Below are 27,612 nucleotides of genomic sequence, written 5' to 3'. Positions count from 1 at the left end.
GTGCAGGAAAACAGAAAGTAACTTCAGACAATTTTTAGTAAGACCAGTACTATATGTACCTATGTTTATCTTATGTCACTTCAGGGGAGTAGGTATTGTAATGGCACTGCTTGAGTTCGGTGCCACGTGGTGCTGGTAATTTAGTACTAACATTTTACTATTAACTACCAGGCATACATTCTCTATGTGCCTAAACCCAAACCCCACACCTAATCTCTAACCCTAAGGCCCTTTGTAAGCACAAAACCGAACCCCCCGACTAATGCATAACCCCCCCCCCAAAGTACCAAACTGAACTCCCCCCACACCTAATGCATAACCCTAACCCCCCACCCCCCACTGTAAGTGCCTAAACCAACTCCCCTCTCCTTTCCCCACCTAAACCAACTCCAGGTACCCAAAAGTGCTCTGACTCCTCAGTCTAACACTCACCGAGGCGAGGCCTATGGAGTTGGTATAAAAATCATCCTACTCCTCAGTGTATGAAACCTCCGACTTTGATTCCAGGTACCTAAAAATTGCTCCGACTCCACAGCCCTGGAATTTTTTACTAACATTGATGTGAATTATAATCCCCATACCTCAGGTCTGCCGATACTCCTGCGGACACGGGCCCCGACACCTTCTGATTGCTCCACGCTAAGGACAGTCCTCACCACTTTTCTGCAGGCCATTTTTCGCAACTAGAGAGAGCAAACAAACGTCAGGACCCTGTTTGGGGTACTGGGGGTCTGCAACACATATCAACAGCAGGAACAGCCATGCTATCCCAGGGGAAAAAACACCTACTGTATATAAGTAGATAAATACTTGTTCTACTTACATAACAGATGTATTGTACTGTCCACATTTTTTTATTTCAGTGAATTTTAACAGTATATAAAGAGAAAACTGTTCCAGGCATTTTCCATCTTTTCTGCCTCTGACTGAAGCCAATCCTGATGTCATTTCCTCCCTTACTCTATTTTTTTCTCCTAGAAACTGCACTGTCATATCTAGCTTGCTTTGGAAACACGTGAGCACAGCATAGATTGTATTTCAGCTCTGAAGGCTTTGCGTTAGGATTGCGGCGGATTGGATACTTCCGTGCATCAATTCGCAATGCCATAGGTTTGAGAGGCCCCGCTCACTTGTAGTGCTGTTCAAGCATGCTCAACTTCTACCTGGTAGAAATCCGGATAGTTGCTATTCGGATATCTCCCAGGAATGCTGTGCGGGGGCGGGGGTCAATCTTACCTGAATGACATCTTCATCGGGTCCGTACGCGTCGCCTCCCACCATGCGTTCCAAGAGCCGCATTCGCCGGTCACGTAACTACAAACACTTCCTCCTTCCGGGTTGAAGGAGGAAGTGTTTGTGTCACGTGACCGGCGAATGCGGCTCTTGGAACGCATGGTGGGAGGCGACGCGTACGGACCCGATGAAGACGTCATTCAGGTAAGATTGAACAGGGTAACACAACACACACTTCCAAGGGAAGCGTAAAAGGGGCCAGAATGACACACAGTGTTTTTATTTCTTTTTGTGCTCAGTTGAAACAATTCCTTCACATTCTGATGCACAGAGGGAACATATTTAAAGTGGACCTGAACTCTTGCACAGGACAGAAGGAAAACAGAGAACAGAGAAATGCACCCTGTATGTATTTAGAGAGTTTAGCCTGTCAAATCCCCTCTCATCTGTGACTAATCACTACTGTAATTTGATCTCTTCAGCTGTTTCAGCTGGCTGCCTGGCAGAGAAGCTAATTTGTAAACACAGAATGTTAACCCTATGTCTGCTTCTATGAAAGTAGAAAATAGGCACACTGCAGATTTTTTTGCAGGATTTTTATTAACTGTAACAAAGAAACGCTTTTCTGTAAAGGTTATGATGCTGTTGTGTATCTTTTAATGCAGAGAGGAAGTTCTGAGTTCAGATCCGCTTTAATCAAATCTCTCCGACAGGGAAAAAGACAAAGCAATTAAAACTGGCAGATGATGAAATATTGCTCCTTATCCAATGAAGAAAAACAGGTTCATCTGGAGATGCGTTTTACAGTATATAATTGCCATTTGTACAAACTTTCTAGTTTTAAGATTTTAGAAAATACAACTATGTAAACACAGACACAAGAATATCCACAGCTGACAAAAAATCATTGCTCATAAATTTGTAGAGATGTCCCGAATGGTTCGCCCGCGAACGGTTCCAGGCGAACTTTAGGTGGTTCGCGTTCGCCGGTGAAGGTGAACTTTTGCGGAAGTTCGATTCGCCCCATAATGCTCCATTGAGCAGAACTTTGACCCTCTACATCACAGTCAGCAGGCACATTGTCACCAATCAGACTGCACTCACTCTTGGAGCCCCACCCCTCCTTATAAAAGGCAAGGTTCTGCAGTCGTTTTACTCACTCGTCTGCCTACAGTAATTAGTTAAGGGACAGCTGCTGACAGACTCTGCTAGGGAGCGTTTAGTTAGGCTCTTGTAGGCTTGTTCCTAGCTGATTGTTGTTCCTTATATTCCTCTCTCCCTCCCTCTCTCTCTCCCTTTCTCCCGGAGGGAGGAGGGTCTTGTCTTCCAGGGAATTGTAGTATTTCAAAAGCCAGCTTACATACCTTGGCTGGAAATTGAACCCAGGTCTAGTGCACGGTAGGCAGCTATCCTAACCATTATACCACCAACACAACACACTGCAATACTACATGCTGAAGCCAGCCTAGCATGTACCATTATGATATATCCAAGAGAAATGTGCTTAAGGATTTGTAGTATGTCAAAAGCTAACTCACATTGGCCAGGAATAGAACCCAAGCCTACCGCTCTGTAGGCTGCTATCCTAACCATTATACCACCAACACCACACACTACAATGCTACATGCTGAAGCCAGCCTAGCATGTACCATTATGATATATCCAAGAGAAAATTGCTTAAGGATTTGTATGTCAAAAGCCAACTCACATTGGCCAGGAATAGAACCCAGGTCTACCTCTCTGTAGGCTGCTATCCTAACCATTATACCACCAACAGAACACACTACAATGCTACATGCTGAAGCCAGCCTAGCATGTACCATTGTGATATATACAAGAGAAAAATGAGCTTGCTTAGTGAAATGTAGGATTTCAAAAGCCAGCTTACATACATTGGCTGGGAATTGAACCCAGGTCTAGTGCTCTGTAGGCTGCTATCCTAACCATTATACCACCATCACAACACACTACAATGCTACATGCTGAAGCCAGCCTAGCATGTACCATTAACCTACCCAGCTAAAATTACGCAAAATAACAATTCCTGATTTCATTTATATATGAAATGAATTACGATCTTTCCAGAAACTTCCCATTACGATTTCACATCGCAATTGCGAATTATGATGCAATATTACATTTACGCAAATTTTTGCTCATCACTAATTAGCATTATACCGATGCAGAGACACACAATGTGGCTGTCGATCTTCCACCTTTCCTCCGACTTCTAGGAAGATTGTTCGATATATCACTCTATCATAGGATAAAATGCTGAAAGTAAGCCGATTGGATCTGTTGCGAACGACAGATTTCCTGCAGAATCGATGAAAGTGATTGGATCACCTGCAGAAATTGATAGCTGTACACCTGGCCTAAATCCTTTTTACACACAGACACATATACTGGCATAGTAGTTAGTGCTCTCCCCTTGCAGTGCTGGGTATCTGATTTGAATCCCAGCTGGGGCACTACCTGCACAGAGTTTGTATGGTCTCCCCATATCTGTGTGGGTTTCCTCCGGGCACTACAGTTTCCTCCCACATCCCCAAAAACATACAGAAAAGGTAATTAACTCCCCCCTAAATTGACCCTAGACTATGATACGTGCACTCAATACATACATGGACATGTGACTATGGTAGGGACTATATTGTAAGCCCCTCTGAGGGACAGTTAGTGACAATAAACTCTGTACAGCACTGTGGAAGATGTTGGTGCTATATAAATACTAAATAATAATAATAATAATAATAATAATTTACCTGCTACCATGTGCTGCTCAGAGGAAGCCTGGGCTGAAATGACACTGCAGTGTGTGCTACAAGCTTATATACTGACTGGTTACACCAGTTCACAATGATTCAGCATTTGTAAAGTCAGCATTTTTGGGAAGAGATCAGTCATACCTTTCACTATTCACCAAATGACTTTACAGCAGGGCTGATTATTAGGATAATTACTGCTCTCCACATTCCCTGCCCGTCTGACAGGCAATGCAAATCTGCAGCTGGGAGTGTTTTTCAGTTTCCCAATTGTTTTTTACTCTTTGGGCTGGGACCCATTAGAGCGATTTTGGCAGCAGCATTTTTTGGATTGCCAGCAATCACCGGCTATTCCAAACAACGCTTTGCCAATGTATCTAAATGGTGGGGAACCCACTAGTGCAATGGTAATTAGGGTTAATCACATTCGCAGGGCATACATCATTTTGAGCGTGCTCAATGCTGTGTATAGAAGCGGTGCAAATATGCTTTGAAAATCGATTTTGCAGTGATGGGGGGGGGGGGGGCGTTTGGAGTTTTAAATAAAGTTATTTATACTTACTGGGTGTCCCGATGTCCAGCTTCTGTCTGTAGCCCCGCCCCCTAGCAGAAGGGGTCACTGGCGCTTCTCTGATTGGTCCGAGAGAAGCATCTTTGAACTCTTCCTTTAGGAGGCGGGGCTACAAACGGAAGCCGGACACCTGTCAAGTCGGGACACCTGGTAAGTTTAGTAAAGTTTTAAAAAAAAAAAAAAGTAGAATGGAAATTGGATTGCCGTGGTAATTATAGGCCAATCAAAAGACTCGAATACTATAACAAGTATTTTTAACTCTTCCAACTGGTCTAAAATTTCCATTGTTTTCCCATACTACCGAGTATTTCTGATTTTCCGCTCTAAAAAGACAAATGGAGAATCGGAAATGCTCGGAAGTATTGGACCGTCAGAGAATGCTGTGATTTGCCATGAAAATAGGAAAAACCACAGAAATTTTAGGACAAGCAGAAGACTCGAAAATACTCGATAGTATCCGAGTCTTTTGAGTGGCCTGTAATTACCACGGCCATCTGATTTTCATTTTAAAAATTCTGTATTCTCTGATTCCATGAAAGCATGAAGTAGACACACTGCAGATTTATTGCAAGAGTATCAGCTGTAACAAAGAAATGGTTTTCTTTAAAGAGACACTGAAGCGAAAAAAAATTATGATATGATTTGTATGTGCAGTACAGCTAAGAAATAAAATATTAGGAGCAGAGACATAAATCTAATATTGTTTCCAGTACAGGAAGAGTTAAGAAACTCCAGTTGTTATCTATGCAAAAGAGCCATTGAGCCATCTCAACTGTCAGTCGCTGTATTGTTTTCTCTTCTGCAGAGGACAGGTCAAAAGTTCACAGCCTGCTCTGTAAAATCATTTAGAATGCTGAGTAGTGTGTAAACTGCAAGTATTAGAGAATGATGCAATGTTATAAAAAACAATATATAATTTGAAAATAAAAATATGAGAATATTTTCTTTGCTTCTAATGTTCTAGTAATTATCTGTACTACACAACCAATTCATTATATCATAATATTTTTTTTCACTTCGGTGTCCCTTAAAGGTTATTATGCTGTTGCTATTCTTTTAGGGCAGAGAGGAAAAGTGTATACATTTACATAGATCTGTACAACAGTCCTGAAAGAGGGATAAATAAGGAAGAAAGAGGGACAAAGGGATCGGGTTCCCAAAGAAGGACTATAAAGGTACAGTTGGGAGCTATGGTAACTTTACAGCGACCCTTACTAACTGAAGCAGCATTGCAAGCCTAGCCAGCAGTAATCTGCATGCAGACAGGATTCTAGGCTCACAGCAGCAGACTCACCTACAGACGGTCTTAGGACAGCTGGGCTGGATATGCTGGTAATTCTTGCTCTATATTACTCCAAGGAAATCACAGACAGTATTCTGCCTCTTACACACCCCCTTGTTACACTGGCTGTGTCTCCCATAGGTTTACACTACAATACATCAAGCATTGATAAGATATCCTTCCCCCAGCATTTGCTCCCTCCTTCCACCCAGTGTATCTACAGGAAGCTCTGCCTCCTCCTAGACTGCCAGGGGGAGAAGCCAATCAGCAGTGATTGTTACTTGGCTGGTGTTACAATGTAACAAATAAAGGAAACAGGGTTAGGATGAGGTCTTCCAGTGTCCAAGGGTGAGATGCCAAGATACACCCCTCTGAAGAAAGACATTTCTGCTGCTCAGAGCCAACCTATGTCATGCTAGTGATGTTCTGCAACAGCCTGGGAATAGCAACTCCCCCCTCCTTCCTTTACAGCGAGCACTGGAATAATCAGATATGTGACATCTGAGAAGATAAAAAAGATAAAATGTGCATCCATGAATCAGTGACACGTGTGAGTTTAGTGAAGAGATAGATAGTATAGAGATAGAAGATAGATATAGAGATTAGATAGATAGATAGATAGATAGATAGATAGATAGATAGATAGATAGATGGATAGATACTGGGGCGTAGCAATAGGGGTTGCAGAGGTTGCGACTGCATCGGGGCTCTTGGGCCAGAGGGGCCTTGAAGGGCCCTCCCTCAACTACAGTATTAGCTCTCTATTGGTCCTGTGCTGGTAATAATCACTTCTATAGATACTTTGAATAGTGGTCATCATTAACAAACTGTCCCCCATCCCCTTCTTGTACCTCTGACACTGTAGTTGCCATTGGCAGGTTTTGGTGCGTCATATCAATTGTCATGTATAGAGTGCTGGGGGGGGGGGGGGGGGGGGCAATGTAAAAGTTGCATCAGGGCCCATAGCTCCTTAGCTACGCCACTGGATAGATAAAATAAGGGTGCAGAGGTTGCAACTAGTGTTGGGCGAACATCTAGATGTTCGGGTTCGGGCCGAACAGGCCGAACATGGCCGCGATGTTCGGGTGTTCGACCCGAACTCCGAACATAATGGAAGTCAATGGGGACCCGAACTTTCGTGCTTTGTAAAGCCTCCTTACATGCTACATACCCCAAATTTGCAGGGTATGTGCACCTTGGGAGTGGGTACAAGAGGAAAAAAAAATTAGCAAAAAGAGCTTATAGTTTTTGAGAAAATCGATTTTAAAGTTTCAAAGGGAAAACTGTCTTTTAAATGCGGGAAATGTCTGTTTTCTTTGCACAGGTAACATGCTTTTTGTTGGCATGCAGTCATAAATGTAATACATATAAGAGGTTCCAGGAAAAGGGACCGGTAACGCTAACCCAGCAGCAGCACACATGATGGAACAAGAGGAGGATGGCGCAGGAGGAGAAGGCCACGCTTTGAGACACAACAACCCAGGCCTTGCATGAGGACAAGAAGCGTGCGGATAGCAATTTGCATTTTGTCGCCATGCAGTCATAAATGTAATACAGATGAGAGGTTCAATAAACAGGGACCGGAAACGCTAACCCATCACAGATGTTCATTGTTCATGTTACTTGGTTGGGGTCCGGGAGTGTTGCGTAGTCGTTTCCAATCCAGGATTGATTCATTTTAATTTGAGTCAGACGGTCTGCATTTTCTGTGGAGAGGCGGATACGCCGCCGATCTGTGACGATGCCTCCGGCAGCACTGAAACAGCGTTCCGACATAACGCTGGCTGCCGGGCAAGCCAGCACCTCTATTGCGTACATTGCCAGTTTGTGCCAGGTGTCTAGCTTCGATACCCAATAGTTGAAGGGTGCAGATGGATTGTTCAACACAGCTACGCCATCTGACATGTAGTCCTTGACCATCTTCTCCAGGCGATCGGTGTTGGAGGTGGATCTGCACGCTTGCTGTTCTGTGTGCTGCTGCATGGGTGTCAGAAAATTTTCCCACTCCAAGGACACTGCCGATACCATTCCCTTTTGGGCACTAGCTGCGGCTTGTGTTGTTTGCTGCCCTCCTGGTCGTCCTGGGTTTGCGGAAGTCAGTCTGTCGGCGTACAACTGGCTAGAGGAGGGGGAGGATGTCAATCTCCTCTCTAAAGTCTCAACAAGGGCCTGCTGGTATTCTTCCATTTTGACCTGTCTGGCTCTTTCTTCAAGCAGTTTTGGAACATTGTGTTTGTACCGTGGATCCAGAAGGGTATAAACCCAGTAATTGGTGTTGTCCAGAATGCGCACAATGCGTGGGTCGCGTTCAATGCAGTCCTAGGCCGAAGAGGTCATAGCCTAGGGTCACAAAACCTGTTTATTTGGGCAATTTCAATGGTGGCGAGTCTGACGTACATAAATCGCAGCAATGGCCGTTAGCAACGTCTGAATCTCACGAAATGTCTCATGCAGGTAGAAGACATATTGTTAGACTTGGATTCCAAAGATGGGGTCCCTACATCTCTGCAAACCAGAGTTACAGGGGTCCAAAATTGGTAAAATCCCCCATAGGCTTTCATTGGGCCTCCTATTTACAGTTCCAAAATCTCACATCTTTTCAAAGGGCAATTACTCAGCAGTACCAAATTTTCTAGCATTGTAGGGACCCTTAGGGGGAACATGACTGGTGAGTTTCCGGCCCCTAGGCCAAAGAGGTCATAGCCTAGGGTCACAAAAACCTGTTTATTTGGGCTATTTCAATGGTAGTGATGGTGACATACATAAATCGCAGCAATGGCCGTTAGCAAAGTCTGAATCTCACGAAATGTCTCATGCAGGTAGAAGACATATTGTTAGACTTGGATTCCAAAGATGGGGTCCCTACATCTCTGCAAACCAGAGTTACAGGGGTCCAAAATTGGTAAAATCCCCCATAGGATTTCATTGCCTCCCTATTTCACTTTCCAAAATCTCACATCTTTTCAAAGGGCAATGGCTCAGCAGTACCAAATTTTCTAGCATTGTAGGGACCCTTAGGGGGAACATGACTGGTGAGTTTCGGGCCCCTAGGCCGAAGAGGTCATAGCCTAGGGTCACAAAAACCTGTTTATTTGGGCTATTTCAATGGTAGTGATGGTGGCGTACATAAATCTCAGCAATGGCCGTTAGCAAAGTCTGAATCTCACGAAATGTCTCATGCAGGTAGAAGACATATTGTTAGACTTGGATTCCAAAGATGGGGTCCCTACATCTCTGCAAACCAGAGTTACAGGGGTCCAAAATTGGTAAAATCCCCCATAGGATTTCATTGCCTCCCTATTTCACTTTCCAAAATCTCACATCTTTTCAAAGGGCAATGGCTCAGCAGTACCAAATTTTCTAGCATTGTAGGGACCCTTAGGGGGAACATGACTGGTGAGTTTCGGGCCCCTAGGCCAAAGAGGTCATTGCCTAGGGTCACAAAAACCTGTTTATTTGGGCTATTTCAATGGTAGTGATGGTGACGTACATAAATCGCAGCAATGGCCGTTAGCAAAGTCTGAATCTCACGAAATGTCTCATGCAGGTAGAAGACATATTGTTAGACTTGGGTTCCAAAGATGGGGTCCCTACATCTCTGCAAACCAGAGTTACAGGGGTCCAAAATTGGTAAAATCCCCCATAGGATTTTATTGCCTCCCTATTTCACTTTCCAAAATCTCACATCTTTTCAAAGGGCAATGGCTCAGCAGTACCAAATTTTCTAGCATTGTAGGGACCCTTAGGGGGAACATGACTGGTGAGTTTCGGGCCCCTAGGCCAAAGAGGTCATTGCCTAGGGTCACAAAAACCTGTTTATTTGGGCTATTTCAATGGTAGTGATGGTGACGTACATAAATCGCAGCAATGGCCGTTAGCAAAGTCTGAATCTCACGAAATGTCTCATGCAGGTAGAAGACATATTGTTAGACTTGGATTCCAAAGATAGGGTCCCTACATCTCTGCAAACCAGAGTTACAGGGGTCCAAAATTGGTAAAATCCCCCATAGGATTTTATTGCCTCCCTATTTCACTTTCCAAAATCTCACATCTTTTCAAAGGGCAATGGCTCAGCAGTACCAAATTTTCTAGCATTGTAGGGACCCTTAGGGGGATCATGACTGGTGAGTTTTGCCACTGCTGAGCCATTGCCCTTTGAAATGGTGTGAGATTTTGGAACGGTAAATAGGAGGCCCAATGAAATCCTATGGGGGATTTTACCAATTTTGGACCCCTGTAACTCTGGTTTGCAGAGATGTAGGGACCCCATCTTTGGAATCCAAGTCTAACAATATGTCTTCTACCTGCATGAGACATTTCGTGAGATTCAGACGTTGCTAACGGCCATGGCTGAGATTTATGTACGCCACCATCACTACCATTGAAATAGCCCAAATAAACAGGTTTTTGTGACCCTAGGCTATGACCTCTTCGGCCTAGGGGCCCGAAACTCACCAGTCATGTTCCCCCTAAGGGTCCCTACAATGCTAGAAAATTTGGTACTGCTGAGCCATTGCCCTTTGAAAAGATGTGAGATTTTGGAAAGTGAAATAGGGAGGCAATGAAATCCTATGGGGGATTTTACCAATTTTGGACCCCTGTAACTCTGGTTTGCAGAGATGTAGGGACCCCATCTTTGGAATCCAAGTCTAACAATATGTCTTCTACCTGCATGAGACATTTCGTGAGATTCAGACGTTGCTAACGGCCATGGCTGAGATTTATGTACGCCACCATCACTACCATTGAAATAGCCCAAATAAACAGGTTTTTGTGACCCTAGGCTATGACCTCTTCGGCCTAGGGGCCCGAAACTCACCAGTCATGTTCCCCCTAAGGGTCCCTACAATGCTAGAAAATTTGGTACTGCTGAGCCATTGCCCTTTGAAAAGATGTGAGATTTTGGAAAGTGAAATAGGGAGGCAATGAAATCCTATGGGGGATTTTACCAATTTTGGACCCCTGTAACTCTGGTTTGCAGAGATGTAGGGACCCCATCTTTGGAATCCAAGTCTAACAATATGTCTTCTACCTGCATGAGACATTTCGTGAGATTCAGACGTTGCTAACGGCCATGGCTGCGATTTATGTACGCCACCATCACTACCATTGAAATAGCCCAAATAAACAGGTTTTTGTGACCCTAGGCTATGACCTCTTCGGCCTAGGGGCCCGAAACTCACCAGTCATGTTCCCCCTAAGGGTCCCTACAATGCTAGAAAATTTGGTACTGCTGAGCCATTGCCCTTTGAAAAGATGTGAGATTTTGGAAAGTGAAATAGGGAGGCAATGAAATCCTATGGGGGATTTTACCAATTTTGGACCCCTGTAACTCTGGTTTGCAGAGATGTAGGGACCCCATCTTTGGAATCCAAGTCTAACAATATGTCTTCTACCTGCATGAGACATTTCGTGAGATTCAGACTTTGCTAACGGCCATTGCTGAGATTTATGTACGCCACCATCACTACCATTGAAATAGCCCAAATAAACAGGTTTTTGTGACCCTAGGCTATGACCTCTTCGGCCTAGGACTGCATTGAACGCGACCCACGCATTGTGCGCATTCTGGACAACACCAATTACTGGGTTTATACCCTTCTGGATCCACGGTACAAACACAATGTTCCAAAACTGCTTGAAGAAAGAGCCAGACAGGTCAAAATGGAAGAATACCAGCAGGCCCTTGTTGAGACTTTAGAGAGGAGATTGACATCCTCCCCCTCCTCTAGCCAGTTGTACGCCGACAGACTGACTTCCGCAAACCCAGGACGACCAGGAGGGCAGCAAACAACACAAGCCGCAGCTAGTGCCCAAAAGGGAATGGTATCGGCGGTGTCCTTGGAGTGGGAAAATTTTCTGACACCCATGCAGCAGCACACAGAACAGCAAGCGTGCAGATCCACCTCCAACACCGATCGCCTGGAGAAAATGGTCAAGGACTACATGTCAGATGGCGTAGCTGTGTTGAACAATCCATCTGCACCCTTCAACTATTGGGTATCGAAGCTAGACACCTGGCACAAACTGGCAATGTACGCAATAGAGGTGCTGGCTTGCCCGGCAGCCAGCGTTATGTCGGAACGCTGTTTCAGTGCTGCCGGAGGCATCGTCACAGATCGGCGGCGTATCCGCCTCTCCACAGAAAATGCAGACCGTCTGACTCAAATTAAAATGAATCAATCCTGGATTGGAAACGACTACGCAACACTCCCGGACCCCAACCAAGTAACATGAACAATGAACATCTGTGATGGGTTAGCGTTTCCGGTCCCTGTTTATTGAACCTCTCATCTGTATTACATTTATGACTGCATGGCGACAAAATGCAAATTGCTATCCGCACGCTTCTTGTCCTCATGCAAGGCCTGGGTTGTTGTGTCTCAAAGCGTGGCCTTCTCCTCCTGCGCCACCCTCCTCCTGTTCCATCACGTGTGCTGCTGCTGGGTTAGCGTTACCGGTCCCTTTTCCTGGAACCTCTTATATGTATTACATTTATGACTGCATGCCAACAAAAAGCATGTTACCTGTGCAAAGAAAACAGACATTTCCCGCATTTAAAAGACAGTTTTCCCTTTGAAACTTTAAAATTGATTTTCTCAAAAACTATAAGCTCTTTTTGCTAATTTTTTTTCCCTCTTGTACCCACTCCCAAGGTGCACATACCCTGTAAATTTGGGGTATGTAGCATATAAGGAGGCTTTACAAAGCACGAAAGTTCGGGTCCCCATTGACTTCCATTATGTTCGGAGTTCGGCCATGTTCGGCCCGAACCCGAACATCTAGATGTTCGCCCAACACTACACATGACCCGTTCGGCCAATCACAGCGCTAGCCGAACGTTCGGGTAACGTTCGGCCATGCGCTCTTAGTTCGGCCATATGGCCGAACAGTTTGGCCGAACACCATCAGGTGTTCGGCCGAACCCGAACATCACCCGAACAGGGTGATGTTCTGCAGAACCCGAACAGTGGCGAACACTGTTCGCCCAACACTAGTTGCAACCACAAAGGGGCCCTTTGGCCAGAGGGGGCCCTCCCTCAACCACAGTATTTGCTCTTTATTGGTCCTGTACTGGTAATAATCACTACTACAGATGCTTTGAATAGTAGTGATCATTAACCCACTGTTCCCCATTCCCTTGACACTGTTTTGGTTGTCATTGGCAGGTTTTGGTGAGACATATCAGTTGTTATGTACAGAGTGCTTGGGGGGGGGGGGGGGGGGGGAAGGGGGGGGGGTAATGTAAAACTTGCATTGGAGTCCATAGCTCTGTACCTACGCCACTGGATAGATAGACAGATAGTGAAATGGAGTTACTTTTTTCTGCCCACAGTCACAGGTACCTGTAATGATCCCAAAGTGCACTTTTAATAAGGGACCTACCTTATCCCAGCTTTACATTAACTCCATCCCTTCAAGAGACAAGTCCTGCCTCAAACGTGTTGTTTACCAGTTCATTGCCAGATCCTTCGAGTCAAGCAGATGCCTTTTTGGAGATGGTATTAAAGAGAACCCGAGGCAGTGCGGGGAAAGGGGGAAGCAGATGGGACACAGAGGCACGTTCCCTGCCTCATGACATGGCTCTGTGTTCTCCCACCGCTGCTCTCTGCCCCTCCCCCCCCAACGCCGTGCTATAACACCCTGATATTAGCAACAATACTTGTTGCTATCTCGGAGGGAAATGGGAGGAGAGGGATTCCCTGCTCAAAACACCCACTAGGGGCACTCCTGCAGGCTTTCCAGAGATGCCATTGGCAGCTCTCTCTCCCTGGCCACGCCCCATGCCGCTCCCCCGCCTCCCTGCATGCTGAGAGAGATCTCTCTCCTTCCAGCATTGTGACCCAGAGGTCAAAATGGGGAAGTGTGGGCCTCAGGAGTGACGGAGAGTCGCATGGATTGCGGCTACCTGATCCACCCAGCCCCCCAGATCAGGTAGCATAGTTTTTTTATTATTATTATTATATAAGCCCATCTCAGCCAGGCTCTCTTTAAATGGAAATGGCATCAAGTGAAAAAAGGACAATGATACCCATAGTCCCAAAAAGGACTTGCCTGGAATTCCAATTTTCAAGCACCATGCTTGCTAGAAAACACACAGCTCTTCGGTCAAGCACTGTGCTTGGTAAAATGCATGCAGGTTTTCAGTCAAACACCGTGCTTGCTAGAACACACACAGCTCTTCAGCAAAGCACTGTGCTTGCTAGAAAACATGCAACTCTTCAGCCAAGCATTGTGCTTGCTAAAAACACACAGTTCTTCAGCCAGGCACCGTGCTTGCTAGAAAATTAAACAGCTCTTCAGTCAAGCACCGTGCTTGCTAGAAAAACACACAGCTCTTCTATCAAGCAGTGTGCTTGCTAGAGAACTCACAGCTCTTCAGCCAAGCACTGTCTGTGCTTGTTAGAAAACACAAAGCTCTTCAGTCAAGCTACTTGTTTGCTAGAAAACACACAGCTCTTCACTCAAGCACCGTGCTTGCTAGAAAAACACACAGCTCTTCAGTCAAGCACTGTGCTTGCTAGGGAAACACACAGCTCTTCTGTTAAGCACTGTGCTTGCTAGGGAAACACACAGCTCTTCTGTTAAGCACTGTGCTTGCTAGAAAAACACACAGCTCTTCAGTCAAGCACCGTGCTTGCTAGAAAAACACACAGCTCTTCAGTCAAGCACTGTGCTTGCTAGAAAAACACACAGCTCTTCTGTTAAGCACTGTGCTTGCTAGGGAAACACACAACTCTTCTGTTAAGCACTGTGCTTGCTAGAAAAACACACAGCTCTTCAGTCAAGCACTGTGCTTGCTAGAAAAACACACAGCTCTTCAGTCAAGCACTGTGCTTGCTAGGGAAACACACAGCTCTTCTGTTAAGCACTGTGCTTGCTAGGGAAACACACAACTCTGCTGTTAAGCACTGTGCTTGCTAGAAAAACACACAGCTCTTCAGTCAAGCACTGTGCTTGCTAGGGAAACACACAGCTCTTCTGTTAAGCACTGTGCTTGCTAGGGAAACACACAGCTCTTCTGTTAAGCACTGTGCTTGCTAGAAAAACACACAGCTCTTCAGTCAAGCACCGTGCTTGCTAGAAAAACACACAGCTCTTCAGTCAAGCACTGTGCTTGCTAGGGAAACACACAGCTCTTCTGTTAAGCACTGTGCTTGCTAGGGAAACACACAGCTCTTCTGTTAAGCACTGTGCTTGCTAGAAAAACACACAGCTCTTCTGTCAAGCACTGTGCTTGCTAGGGAAACACACAGCTCTTCTGTTAAGCACTGTGCTTGCTAGAAAAACACACAGCTCTTCTGTTAAGCACTGTGCTTGCTAGGGAAACACACAGCTCTTCTGTTAAGCACTGTGCTTGCTAGAAAAACACACAGCTCTTCAGCCAAGCACTGTCTGTGCTTGTTAGAAAACACACAGCTCTTCAGTCAAGCACTGTGCTTGCTAGGGAAACACACAGCTCTTCTGTTAAGCACTGTGCTTGCTAGGGAAACACACAGCTCTTCTGTTAAGCACTGTGCTTGCTAGAAAAACACACTGCTCTTCTGTCAAGCACTGTGCTTGCTAGGGAAACACACAGCTCTTCAGTCAAGCACTGTGCTTGCTAGGGAAACACACAGCTCTTCTGTTAAGCACTGTGCTTGCTAGAAAAACACACAGCTCTTCTGTCAAGCACCGTGCTTGCTAGGGAAACACACAGCTCTTCTGTTAAGCACTGTGCTTGCTAGAAAAATACAGAGCTCTTCAGTCAAGCACTGTGCTTGCTAAAAAAACGCACAGCTCTTCTGTCAAGCACTGTGCTTGCTAGGGAAACACACAGCTCTTCTGCTAAGCACTCTGCTTGCTATAAAACACGCAGCTCTTCTGTCAAGCGCTGCATCCCTGATGGCCAACATTAGAAATAAAGAGCATTTTTTTTATTTTTTGGGACAAAGATACACTTTGCACAGTCCAGAAAGTCAGAAGGTTTTTATTACTGTAAACTGTATTCAGGGTCTTGTTAAGGAAAACTCTACATTTTTTTATAAACAATGATATAATACATTCGATTAAACAAGCCATTTACAGAGCTATGATTAAGGACGTTTGAGTCCGAAACATGTCAGCTATGATGCCTGCCGAGTTTTAATCTGGATATGTCCTTAATAAAGGTTACTTCAATCTGACAAGTGCGGACCTTCCCTTCTGTACTGCATCCTTTGGTCTTGCTAACCTGGGTCGAGCACTGCAGTGGAAGGGGTGGAGTGGAGCTGTGTTCACTTTGCAAATTGGTCTTCTGTTAAGCACTGTGCTTGCTAGGGAAACACACAGCTCTTCTGTTAAGCACTGTGCTTGCTAGAAAAACACACAGCTCTTCAGTCAAGCACCGTGCTTGCTAGAAAAACACACAGCTCTTCAGTCAAGCACCGTGCTTGCTAGGGAAACACACAGCTCTTCTGTTAAGCACTGTGCTTGCTAGAAAAACACACAGCTCTTCAGTCAAGCACCGTGCTTGCTAAAAAAAACGCACAGCTCTTCTGTCAAGCACTGTGCTTGCTAGGGAAACACACAGCTCTTCTGCTAAGCACTGTGCTTGCTAGAAAAACACGCAGCTCTTCTGTCAAGCGCTGCATCCCTGATGGCCAACATTAGAAATAAAGAGCATTTTTTTTTATTTTTTGGGACAAAGATACAGTTTGCACAGTCCAGAAAGTCAGAAGGTTTTTATTACTGTAAACTGTATTCAGGGTCTTGTTAAAGAAAACTCTACATTTTTTTATAAACAATGATATAATAAATTCGATTAAACAAGCCATTTACAGATTTAATGTTCTTTAGAAAGATTAGCACTGCAATGCAAAATACAGCCTTCTGTGATTCTGTAGAAATTCCCCCCCAAAAAATAATTTTTCTTTTATTTTCATGGCTAGAGCACAAACAGGAACTGTAGTGAAAACAATGTAATGAATAAAATTACTTTTTTTTAACAATATTCATTTATAAATTACCAATTCAGTGTTTTGCCCATTGAAAAATGTTCCCTTTCCCTGATTTACATTCTGAAATTTGTCACGGGTGGTGACATCTTTAGTTCTGCCAGGTGATCTGTATGGATTGTTCGTTACTAAGAGTTCTATGCACAGAGGGAGAAACTTCTTGCTTGGCAGTTGAAAACAGCTGTCATTTCCCACAATTCAACGAGGTTCACAGACAGCAAACAGTCAGGGCCATGGCCTTGACATCACACTGTGGGAGGGGATTTCACCACGATATCAGCCATACAGATGTCCCCAATGATCTAGTTGAGAAGAGGTAAAGATCTCTCAGGGAAAGAGGGTATCGGCTATTGATTGGGATGAAGTTCAATCTTTGGTTACAGTTCCTATTTAACTGTACACAGAAATTCCTTATTTGTAGATTTTTATTTATCTCCCTGATTGTACAATTGGTTCTGTGTCTTTCCCAGATGTCAACACTGATTACTTTGGCAAAGGATATTGTACATAGGACAGGATGGTGAGGATGTCTCTGTTCTCTTTTATTTTTACTGGGAATGATCAAGTAATTACAGCAAGCAGACCCTCCCATTTAGCTTCTTCTAAGGAACACATTGGACATTGATAGGACCTGACTCATCACCATCTGAATACAGGTAAGAAGTAATGTTTATAGTCGATCTAGAGAGAATTGTCGTTTTTCCTTTAGTGAAAATGGAATGTCAGTTCAATTGAAGGAATGATGTAAGGCGACACAATGTCAATCTCTGCAAGCAAATACGGTCATCTCTATTTGGTCCTTCTAAAAACATTCAAGTTGTTGTTGATCTAGCAAATGGCCAATTTAGGGATCCCACAAGGATGGTAACTGATGGACTTTAGAACTTCCCGAACAGTCCTGGCTGGTTTTCATGGCCTGATCCACAGTACTTTATGGTTTAAAAGGCTGTTTGTGGTTCATCCTCATCTTGAAAAGCTCTGTTCAGATTTTCAACAGTCTCGTAGGTGTTGATTGGCATTCTGGTCTCCTCGTCTTCTACCAGTTTTGCAGTAGTATTGGTTGGATCTGGGCTCTCGGGTTGTTCTCTGGCAGCTTTGCGTTTCCTTCAAAAACAGATGATGCCAGTGGTGAGAGAATGGTAATACTTCAAGTACATCACAAAACTAAGCTCGTATTTGTCCATTTAGAAATAGAGATGTGGCGAACTGTTCGCCCAACGAACATCTCTGGAGGTTTTTCTACTTCCGGGTCGCTCTGACCCGGAGTAGTACGCCTGCACTGCCCGACAGAGCACGTCCTAGATCACGCTCCTGTTGCCGGGCACTCTCTGCGCATGAGCGTGATGTCGTTCATGATGTCACGCACATGCGTAGAAAGTGCCCAGCAACAGGACTGTGCTCCGCGGGGCAGCGCAGGCGTACTACTCCGGGTCAGAGCGACCCGGAAGTAGTAAAACCCCCAGGGATTCAGAGATGTTCGCCGGCGAACGGTTCGGGAACCGTTCCCCACATCTCTATTTAGAAATAGAATGATACCACTTATTTGCTAACTTTACAAGATTACAAGAGTAAATGTGGCCACACACCATACAATAAAATGATCCAATTTTACAGCAATTCGATAAAAACGATCGGTTGTCCTGAAAAATCGTAAGCTTTTTTTTTTTCATTTGTTTGAGAAAACTGATCGAATTTCCCATTTCTATTCCATAAAAGAAGATGGGGAGTGTTGGATTTTTCTCATCAACGTTTATGAAAATTTAATGGTGTGTGGTAGATGGTCCATTACTTGATATACAGACCCAAGCAATTTTTTTTTGAGTTTTCTATCATTTCTTTCAGAATTGGGGAAACATTGAATATAGGTGTGTGGTACATTGGTCAGATTTTTTGAAATGTTACAATCAGTCAGAAAAATTTATTGCAGTTCTTGAATTGGAAAGATATTTAAAAAAATGTATGGTGTCTCCCCCATTCCTGCAGAATTAAGATAGAGCCTGACATGACAGACTCTGTCTTTTTATACCGGAGGTACTCTTTTTTTGAAAAAGAATATGTAACTGAGGACTTACTTCTTCTTGTCTTTATAACCCATGTACAGAAGAATGACCATAGCAATGACAATCACTCCAGCCAAAACACCAAACACCACTAGCCAGATGGAGAATCCGTGGTCTTTAGGGGGCGACAATGTCGGTTGGATCCCCAGGAACTCCAGAGAAAATTCATCCAGAAAGAACGCACTGTTGATTCGACCTCTTGACAACCTGCAAATTGAAAGGGAGTAAAATCATAATACAGACTTTTTCTGGTTTGTATAATGGGGAAAAACGGACAAAGAGAACAACTAACTTTACAAAGTTGATGGCTTCTATCTGCTGCCTTAGGTTGTCGGATTTATTAAGTATCAATGTTAGAGAACAGCAGGCCTGGAACATTCAATTAAAAAATACCATTTATTGAAAAAAATACTTCAAAGCAGATACTATTCCAAAGCAGCATTCAAGGAATTGGAGAGGTGGCACAAAGCATGCAGAATCATAATGCAGAATGTCAGTTTTTTTCTGCACGTGAAAAACACATAGGCCTCGATTCATAAGGCATTTCCGCATGCGGTAATGCTGAAAACAGCTGACTTTACCGAACACTTAGCAAAATGTCAATTCATAAAAGCAGTTACCACATGAAAAGCTGACATTCCCGAGCAGTGAGGTAAATTACTGCCTTGTGCGGTAAATACCTGAACACATGTCAGTAAATGTCAATTCATAAAGATTAGAGCAGGCGATAGTGACACGGAGAATACCGCCTGCTTTGAAGAGGTGATAAAGGAGTGATAAGAGCTCGGGACTGTGTAAAAGCAAACAGCAGAGTGATCGGAACAAAAAAGGCTTCCCAGAATACCCCAGGCTGTGTTTTTTAACCTCTTGGGTAGCTGTTTTCAGATGGTATTTCACATCAGAAAGCCTGCATGTGAAAAAGTTTCTTGAAGTTCTTCTAAAGCTGGCCATTAACGGTCTAATTTCTAGCGAAAAATCGTTTGAGCGATCAGAAATTCTGATCGGATTGGTTGTAAATAATCTCAGTTGAAGGGCACAATCGATAATAAACGATTATAAAAACAATCGTCTGATTCAATTTTCGTCGAACCAAAATTTGGATTTTCTTGGTGGTCGTGATAGATAGGAAGCAATGATTGGTTAGTTGATGGTGTAGTGAATGATTTTTCGTCCGATCAGAATTTCTGATCGCTCGAAAGATTTTTCGCTACAAATTGGATTGTTAGTGGCCACCTTTAGCTGTGGCAATTAAATAGATTGTTTAGAAGGACCAGACAGATTCAGAGCAGATTTAGGGCAAGCAGAGGCAGTATAACAAAACATGCACATCTAAAGGGAAGTTGGGGATGCCTCTTTTATTGTAATGCTGTCTCTGTACAGAGAACAGGAATGGAACAACTCAGCCAGCTACTCTTCTCATTTATTACCGACAGTTTAGTTTGGTAAATCCCCGCATTTCTATTGCAGCTGTAAAAATGTTTATGAATGTTCGGTCCCATCTTTAAAAAATGGGTTCAACTTCTTTACACAAAACCCAGTGCGTGCATTAGAGTTAATGGCCAATTATTTAACCCCTTTGCAATTAGCAGGGGCACTCGTCAGGGATGCCCCCTCTCACCCCTCTTATTTGCTCTTGCAATGGAGCCTTTAGCTGCTTTTATCGGAGAAGACCCAAATATTGGTGTTTGGATTATTAATAAAGTACATGAGAAAGTTTCATTTTATGCAGATGATGTACTGTTATATCTTGTCAATCCGTCGTCTTCTTTGCGGAGAGTGCTGGAGGTTTATGAATTATTTGGGAGGGGTATCCGGGTTGAGGGTTAACTGGACTAAATCCGTTATGCTCCAGGTGGACTCATTTCCCCAGGAAATTATACCATCAAATGTGCCTTTAAAAGAAGTCTCTAAATTTAAATATCTTGGGATAGTTATCTCTAGACATAACACTACCTTTATCTCCAATAATCTAACACCTGTGTTGACTAATATAGAAGAAAGACTGAAATGCTGGGACTCGTTGCCATTGGATCTGCTCGGCAGAGTAAATTTAATAAAAATGATAATTGCTCCTAAAATATTGTATATCGTTTTAATGTCTCCATGCTGGATCAATGCCTCACAATTCCATACAATAAACTCCCCTATATAAAGTTTTCTCTGGGCCGGTAGGATTCCTAGACTATCCCTGGACGTGTTACGTATGCCTGTTAAGCTTGGAGGATTAGCCCTGCCCCATTTTCAACTTTATTATTTAGCGTCTCAACTCACATATGTTAGGAGATGGGTTCATCATATTAGAGATAATGCCTTGCTTGATGCTGAAGCTGACATTGCCTCCTCTTATGAAGCACTTTGCAATGTTATCTATAAAAAAAGAATTGGTTCCTCCTCAAAGATCTGAAATTTTAGCATACTCTCTTAATGTATTTCAGAAAATAGTGGGCGATAAGCCTAATGTGTGCCCCCCCCCAGTTCTCCTACATGGTGCAACCCGAATTTACCTGAATTCTTATCTATTGACAATGCCGAGTTCTGGATCCAGAGGGGGGTTAAGTATATTCATCAGTTATATCAGAATGGTATATTTAACTTGGTCTCTTCTTGTTGCTGAATTCCAACTACCTAGATTTGCCAAATGTAAATACTTTCAGATTAGACGTGCTGCTATGACCCAGTTTAGAGCATCTAATGTTAGTCTATCCCCCGGAATTGTGGAAAGTTGGCTTCTAGCTAAAGATGATGATAAACGTATCTCTAAATTTTATTCCAACCTTTCGGTATTCAAATATTCATACCGGCTGAGCAGATCCAGGGCAATGTGGCAGGAATGGGGGGAGGAAATTTCACAAGAAGAGTGTTCTGATTTTGAGGAGACTTGTATGAAAACTGTGATATGTTCGCGAGATAAGCTAATTCAACTTCGTTGGTTTCATCAAATATATATTACCCCGGTTAAACTAGCTAAATTCTGAAGTGGAGTTAGCGATGTCTGCTGGAGATGTGGGCATAGTCCAGGCAATTTCCTTCTGGAATAAATTAACTCATTTTCTGTCAAACACTCTAGATATCCAACTTATACCTTCATATAAGTCAATCCTATTAGGAATGTTACAAGAATGTTCTCTAAGCAAACACAAACGAACTCTAGTTAGACTTTTGCTCCTTTATGCTAAAAAAAACCATCGCTATGGAATGGAAGCTCTCAACCGAGCCCTCTATCACTTTATGGAAAAATCTCATTAATGGATCTCTCCTTCTATATAAACTTACCTGGATAGCAAGGGGCTCTTTACTCAAATTTGATAAAGTATGGAATGTATGGTTAGATTCTTCTGACTCAACTGTTGAGAATATGGCTGTTACCCCACATGTTCTGGATAGTATCTAAAATCTATCTTTAAATATATCTACCAGGTTGCTACTGTACACTCTGTCACTATTCATGTGATACCATTATATGTATTCACCTCTGCATTCTACTGTTTTAAATTTTCTGTTGCTTCTCTCAACTTAATGTATGTGCCATCTGATTGTATGACTTGATTGCATATTACTGTCAATGGATGAGTTTTGTTCATCTCTTTGTTTGAAAACAATAAAAAGAGTTTAAAAAACAAAAACAATTTTTTATGAATTAGCACACAGAAGTCTAAAATACCGAATGTGGTATTCTCCCGACCAGATTTTTTTTTATTGCACATGCTTTTATGAATCGAGGCCATAAAGTGTGATCTATCCCATTGATTAACATCAGTTCTCAGTTTTTCTGTGCAGAAAACGCGCACAAAAACAGTCAAGTATGTTCCCTGCCTGAGGCTAAGGTCACACTTGTCCATGCGGAAAACCAACCACGGGCGTTTTTTACGGATTTTTGCGGTTTTGCGTTTTGTTCATTCATATTCATATTCAACACATAAATAATTTTCAAATTAGTTTTTACCTTATTAGGGACAAAAACGTATCGGAAACGTTTTTTTTTTTCACCATAGGAAAGCATTGCATGCAGAATGCATGCGTTCTGCATACAGTATGCAGAAAGAATAAACTTGTTGAGCGTTTTAAAAACACATCTTAAAATGCATTAAAAAACACATACCAATGCGTTTTTTGTGCGGCCCAAACGTATTATGTGCGTTTTTACATGCGTTTTCTAAAACGCATGCACTTCACGTAAGTGTGTGTGACCCTGGCCTTAGCAGTTTGGAAGCAATCAACAAAGTAGAAAAATAAATAAATAAAACTGGCTTACCGAACAGCAGCTTCAACTTCTGATTTTTGTACGATGTCGAGAGAGTTTGGCATGGTGACATAGAAAAAGAATGAGATTCTGCTGGTCTCATTGAAAATGTGTACGTCATTGTCTCTGCAACACAAACAGAGGAGTAAAGTATTAGAAGGGCTAACCAAAAGTATAGAGAAAACATCAGTTAACATTCTGATCTATTAAAGGACAACTGAAGTAAAAGGGATATGAAGGCTGACATATTTATTTCCTTTTAAACAAGGCAAATTGTCTGGCAGTCCTGCTGATCTTCTTTTAAGGCCCATTCACACTGGGGCGATTTGCGGGTGTTTACTGCCGATCGCCGGCAAGCGCTAGCTTTTTCAAAAGTGCTAGTGTACTTCAAAGTGTATGGCAGTGATCTCACTGCCACGATTGCCGGCGATTCACAGTAAATGCAAACATGGGGTACGCAGAGATCACAATTGAAATGTTAAAAAATGCGAATCGCGACCGCTCAAAGATCGCGTCATCGGGACCTTACTGCGCAGACGCAGTACGAAGTTTTCTAGTACTGGGCCTGTGTAGTAAGCTCCCGATGATGCTCGCAGGAGCGGGCACACATGCGGCCATGGCCACGCAGCCGCAGTTCTATTCGTCTAGTTAGACTAATAATTTGCAGGTTACCGGCGGCAGGAAACGGAAGATTGTAGGAAGACCCACCTAGGTGGGTGGGTGCACAGTGAACAACAGGTAGGTATATGCAGTGGGTATTACAATGTGCACCTGTGACACACACAGGTAGTCACTGAATGTGCTGGGCCTGGTAGTGGCACACACACAGTAGGAATTAGCAAGGCTGTCTATGCAACACAAGTGTCAGTGGGACACACAGAAAAAAAATAGATCACAAGAAAAAGATTAGCTCTCAATAGAGCTGTTGTGGGGTGCTATTATAGCAATAAGAATCAGCCAGGAGCAAGCTAACAAGTCTACAAAAGCCTAACTAATCTTTCCCTATGAGAGTCTGCAGCAGCAGCTGTCCCTTTATTATTTACTGCAGGCACACAAGTGAGTAAAATGGCCGGCGATGCCTGCCTTTTATAAGGGGGGAGTGGCTCCAGGAGGGAGTGTAGCCTGATTGGCTACAATGTGCCTGCTGAGTGTGATGTAGAGGGTCAAAGTTGACCCTAATGGTGCATTATGGGGGCAAGCCGAACTTCCGCAAAAGTTTGCGGTTCTCCACGATCGTGAACCACGGAAGTTCGCCGGCGAACAGTTCAGGCCATCTCTACTTAGAAGTATGTGCCACTTCCGATAATTACCGCTCCCACCAGCAAACAAGTACAGTCTGTATGTTAATCTCCCCCCCCCCCCCGAAAATAGCGCAACCGGTGTGCTCACCCCCTTCCACAGGTAGTGTGGCCAATGTGTTCCCTATTTGAGCACACTTATCTGATCTATCGCCTGGCCCTCTTCTCTTCATTCACTGTGCTCTACTATTACCATGTGGTGCCTCTCAATAGGCTCCTGATGTCACATGGCGTGCATCGGGAGGCTACGTGGAGACACTACCACACAATGATATGAAAGGCACAGTGCAGAAGAGGAAAGGACACCCGGGTACACAGATAGTGTGACCAGTGTGTTCCCATCCTCCCCTTACATTATGCAGAGCCAGTGGCGTAGCTAAGGATCTGTGGGCCCGATGCAAGTTTTACATTGGGGCCCCCCAAGCACTCTATGCATAACAATTGATACGGCGCACCAAAACCTGCCAATGGCAACTACAGTGTCAGAGGTGCAAGAAGGGGATGGGGAACAGCTAGTTAATGATTACCACTATTCAAATATCTATAGAGGTGATTATTATGAGCACAGGACCAATAGAGAGCTAATACTGAAGTTGAGGGAGGGACCCTCGGTGCCCCTCTGGCCCAAGGGCCCCGATGCGGTCACTACCTCTGCAACCCCTATTGCTACGCCCCTGTGCAGAGCGGTTGTAGTGGAGCACACATATCTGGTCTATCGCCGGGTCCTCTTCTCCTCATCCTCTTTGCTCTCCTATTACCACGCGGTGCCTCTCCATAGGCTCCCGATGTCACATGACGTGCATCGGGAGGCTACGTGGAGAGGCTGCCAGCCTGCCACACAGTGATAGGAGAGGGACAGCGTAGCTAGCTGCTCTGCACATAACGGCCAGAGACATGCTTGACATTGTGGGAACTTTAAAGCGCAGTTTTGCAGTATTGACCGCTGTAAGATGGATGCCCTGGTAGAGACCAGAGACGGGGGCTATGGAGCAGTGCCCCTAGGTAAGCTAATTTAATGGACAACTGTAAGGAGAGGGATATGAAGGCTGCCATATTTGTTTCTTATTAAACAATACCAGTTGCCCGGCTTCTAATACTTTTAGCCATAGACCTTGAACAAGCATGCAGCAGATGAGGGGTTTCTGATATTATTGTCAGATAGTGATGCTCAAATACCCCTTTTTAAAATTCGAGTTTGGTCGAATTCGAATAGTAAATTATTCGAGGTCAGTCGAATATTCGAGTCGAATAATTTTTACTATTCGATTCGACCTCGGACTTCGAGCTCACTATTTGAGTCGGTATTCGAGCTAACTATTCGAGCTGACTATTCGAATTGGCCTTAAATAGCTTCCCAACACTTGTTTTGAGGGTTAATGATGCAAGAAACATATTTTTTTCCAAGTGACAACAGCAAGTGATTATGTGGGGATGTTCCTTTAAAAAAAAAAAAAAGGTGAAAAGAGAAGTTGTGTCCAGAATTTTGTTCAGTACTGTATATACTTCTTCTTCTTCTTCTTCTTTATCTTCTATATCTTCTTCTTCTTCTTCTATATCTTCTTCTTCTTCTTCATCTTCTTCTTCTTCTTCATCTTCTTCATCTTCATCTTCTTCATCTTCATCTTCTTCATCTTCTTCATCTTCATCTTCTTCATCTTCTTCTTCATCTTCTTCATCTTCTTCATCTTCATCTTCTTCATTCTCTTCTTCATCTTCTTCATCTTCATCTTCTTCATCTTCTTCTTCTTCTTCTTCTTCATCTTCTTCTTCATCTTCTTCATCTTCATCTTCTTCATCTTCTTCTTCATCTTCTTCATCTTCTTCATCTTCATCTTCTTCATCTTCTTCTTCATCTTCTTCATCTTCTTCATCTTCATCTTCTTCATTCTCTTCTTCATCTTCTTCATCTTCATCTTCTTCATCTTCTTCTTCTTCTTCTTCTTCTTCATCTTCTTCTTCATCTTCTTCATCTTCTTCTTCATCTTCTTCATCTTCATCTTCTTCATCTTCATCTTCTTCATCTTCTTCTTCATCTTCTTCATCTTCTTCATATTCATCTTCTTCATCTTCTTCTTCATCTTCTTCATCTTCATCTTCTTCATCTTCTTCTTCTTCTTCTTCTTCTTCTTCTTCTTCATCTTCTTCATCTTCATCTTCATCTTCATCTTCTTCATCTTCTTCTTCATCTTCTTCTTCTTCTTCTTCTTCTTCTTCTTCTTCTTCATCTTCTTCTTCATCTTCTTCATCTTCTTCTTCATCTTCTTCATCTTCATCTTCATCTTCATCTTCTTCATCTTCTTCTTCATCTTCATCTTCTTCATCTTCTTCTTCATCTTCTTCATCTTCATCTTCTTCATCTTCTTCTTCTTCTTCTTCTTCTTCTTCTTCATCTTCTTCTTCATCTTCTTCATCTTCTTCTTCATCTTCTTCTTCATCTTCTTCATCTTCTTCTTCATCTTCTTCATCTTCTTCTTCATCTTCTTCATCTTCTTCTTCTTCTTCTTCATCTTCTTCTATATCGTCTTCTTCGTCACTTATTTCTCTTTTCATTTTTTTTTTTTTAAAGAAATGCAGCTATTTTTGAGCGTAACAACAAATAGCTGGTGGCGCACGCATGTTGGAAGCGCCATTGTATGTGCTCCCTGGCAGTGGAAACACACAGACAGCAGGAGGTAAATTTAGCAGCAGGAGGAGGAGGATGAGTGTGTGGCAGCATGCAGTCAATGAGGCAGGCAGCGTGACATAATAGCCCTGGTACCTAGCGGTGATACCATGGCTGTAAATAAACACAACAGGAGGTCCCAGACAGCGGTCGTGCAGCCCACATTGTGTCCAATACACAACTGGGACAACACAGTTTTCAACCCGGGCACCTCAGAAAAATTAAACCTTTTTTTGTAATGGTTTTGTAGTTTTGGTTTTACAACCAATTACACAGATATATAGCTATTTTTTGACGTAATAGCTGGTGGCAGAGTGGCAGCAGAAGGTAAATCTGTGTACCCTGGCGGTGGGAAACACAGACAGACAGCAGCAGCAGCAGGAGGAGGAATGGAGGAGAGTAATTATGTGAGCAGCTATTGTTTGACGTAATAGCTGGTGGCAGTGTGGCAGCAGAAGGTAATTCTGTGTACCCTGGCAGTGGGAAACACAGACAGACAGCAGCAGCAGGAGGAATGGAGGAGT

The 27,612-nt window shown here is 43.4% G+C and overlaps 2 protein-coding genes across 4 annotated transcripts in view; both read right to left on the bottom strand.

Moving 5' to 3' along the window:
• The window catches only part of LOC137547322 (pirin-like), a 35,144-nt gene extending 29,073 nt beyond the window's left edge, over positions 1-6,071 (bottom strand). The window contains exons 1-2 of one of the 2 annotated variants that reach the window (XM_068270790.1): positions 5,865-6,071; positions 582-683 (exon numbers count right to left, since the gene is read on the bottom strand). In XM_068270790.1, the coding sequence (XP_068126891.1) occupies positions 582-674 (93 nt within the window). In that variant the 5' untranslated portion in view covers positions 675-683; positions 5,865-6,071. Of the gene's footprint in view, positions 1-581; positions 684-3,999; positions 4,069-5,864 lie in introns of those variants that run through there. The other variant, XM_068270791.1, reaches the window with a different exon arrangement.
• A 9,774-nt stretch (positions 6,072-15,845) lies between these two features.
• Positions 15,846-27,612, bottom strand: part of ACE2 (angiotensin converting enzyme 2) — a 123,828-nt gene continuing 112,061 nt past the window's right edge. For both annotated transcript variants that reach the window (XM_068270785.1, XM_068270784.1), the window contains exons 17-19: positions 23,141-23,254; positions 18,901-19,095; positions 15,846-17,932 (exon numbers count right to left, since the gene is read on the bottom strand). In XM_068270785.1, coding sequence (XP_068126886.1) covers positions 17,767-17,932; positions 18,901-19,095; positions 23,141-23,254 — 475 coding nt within the window. In that variant the 3' untranslated portion in view covers positions 15,846-17,766. The remainder of the gene's footprint in view (positions 17,933-18,900; positions 19,096-23,140; positions 23,255-27,612) is intronic.

This window comes from Hyperolius riggenbachi, chromosome 2 (assembly GCF_040937935.1).
Source record: "Hyperolius riggenbachi isolate aHypRig1 chromosome 2, aHypRig1.pri, whole genome shotgun sequence".
Lineage (NCBI taxonomy): Eukaryota > Metazoa > Chordata > Amphibia > Anura > Hyperoliidae > Hyperolius > Hyperolius riggenbachi.
Note: the sequence above shows the minus strand (reverse complement) of the source record. Positions and strands in the feature narration are given on the sequence as shown.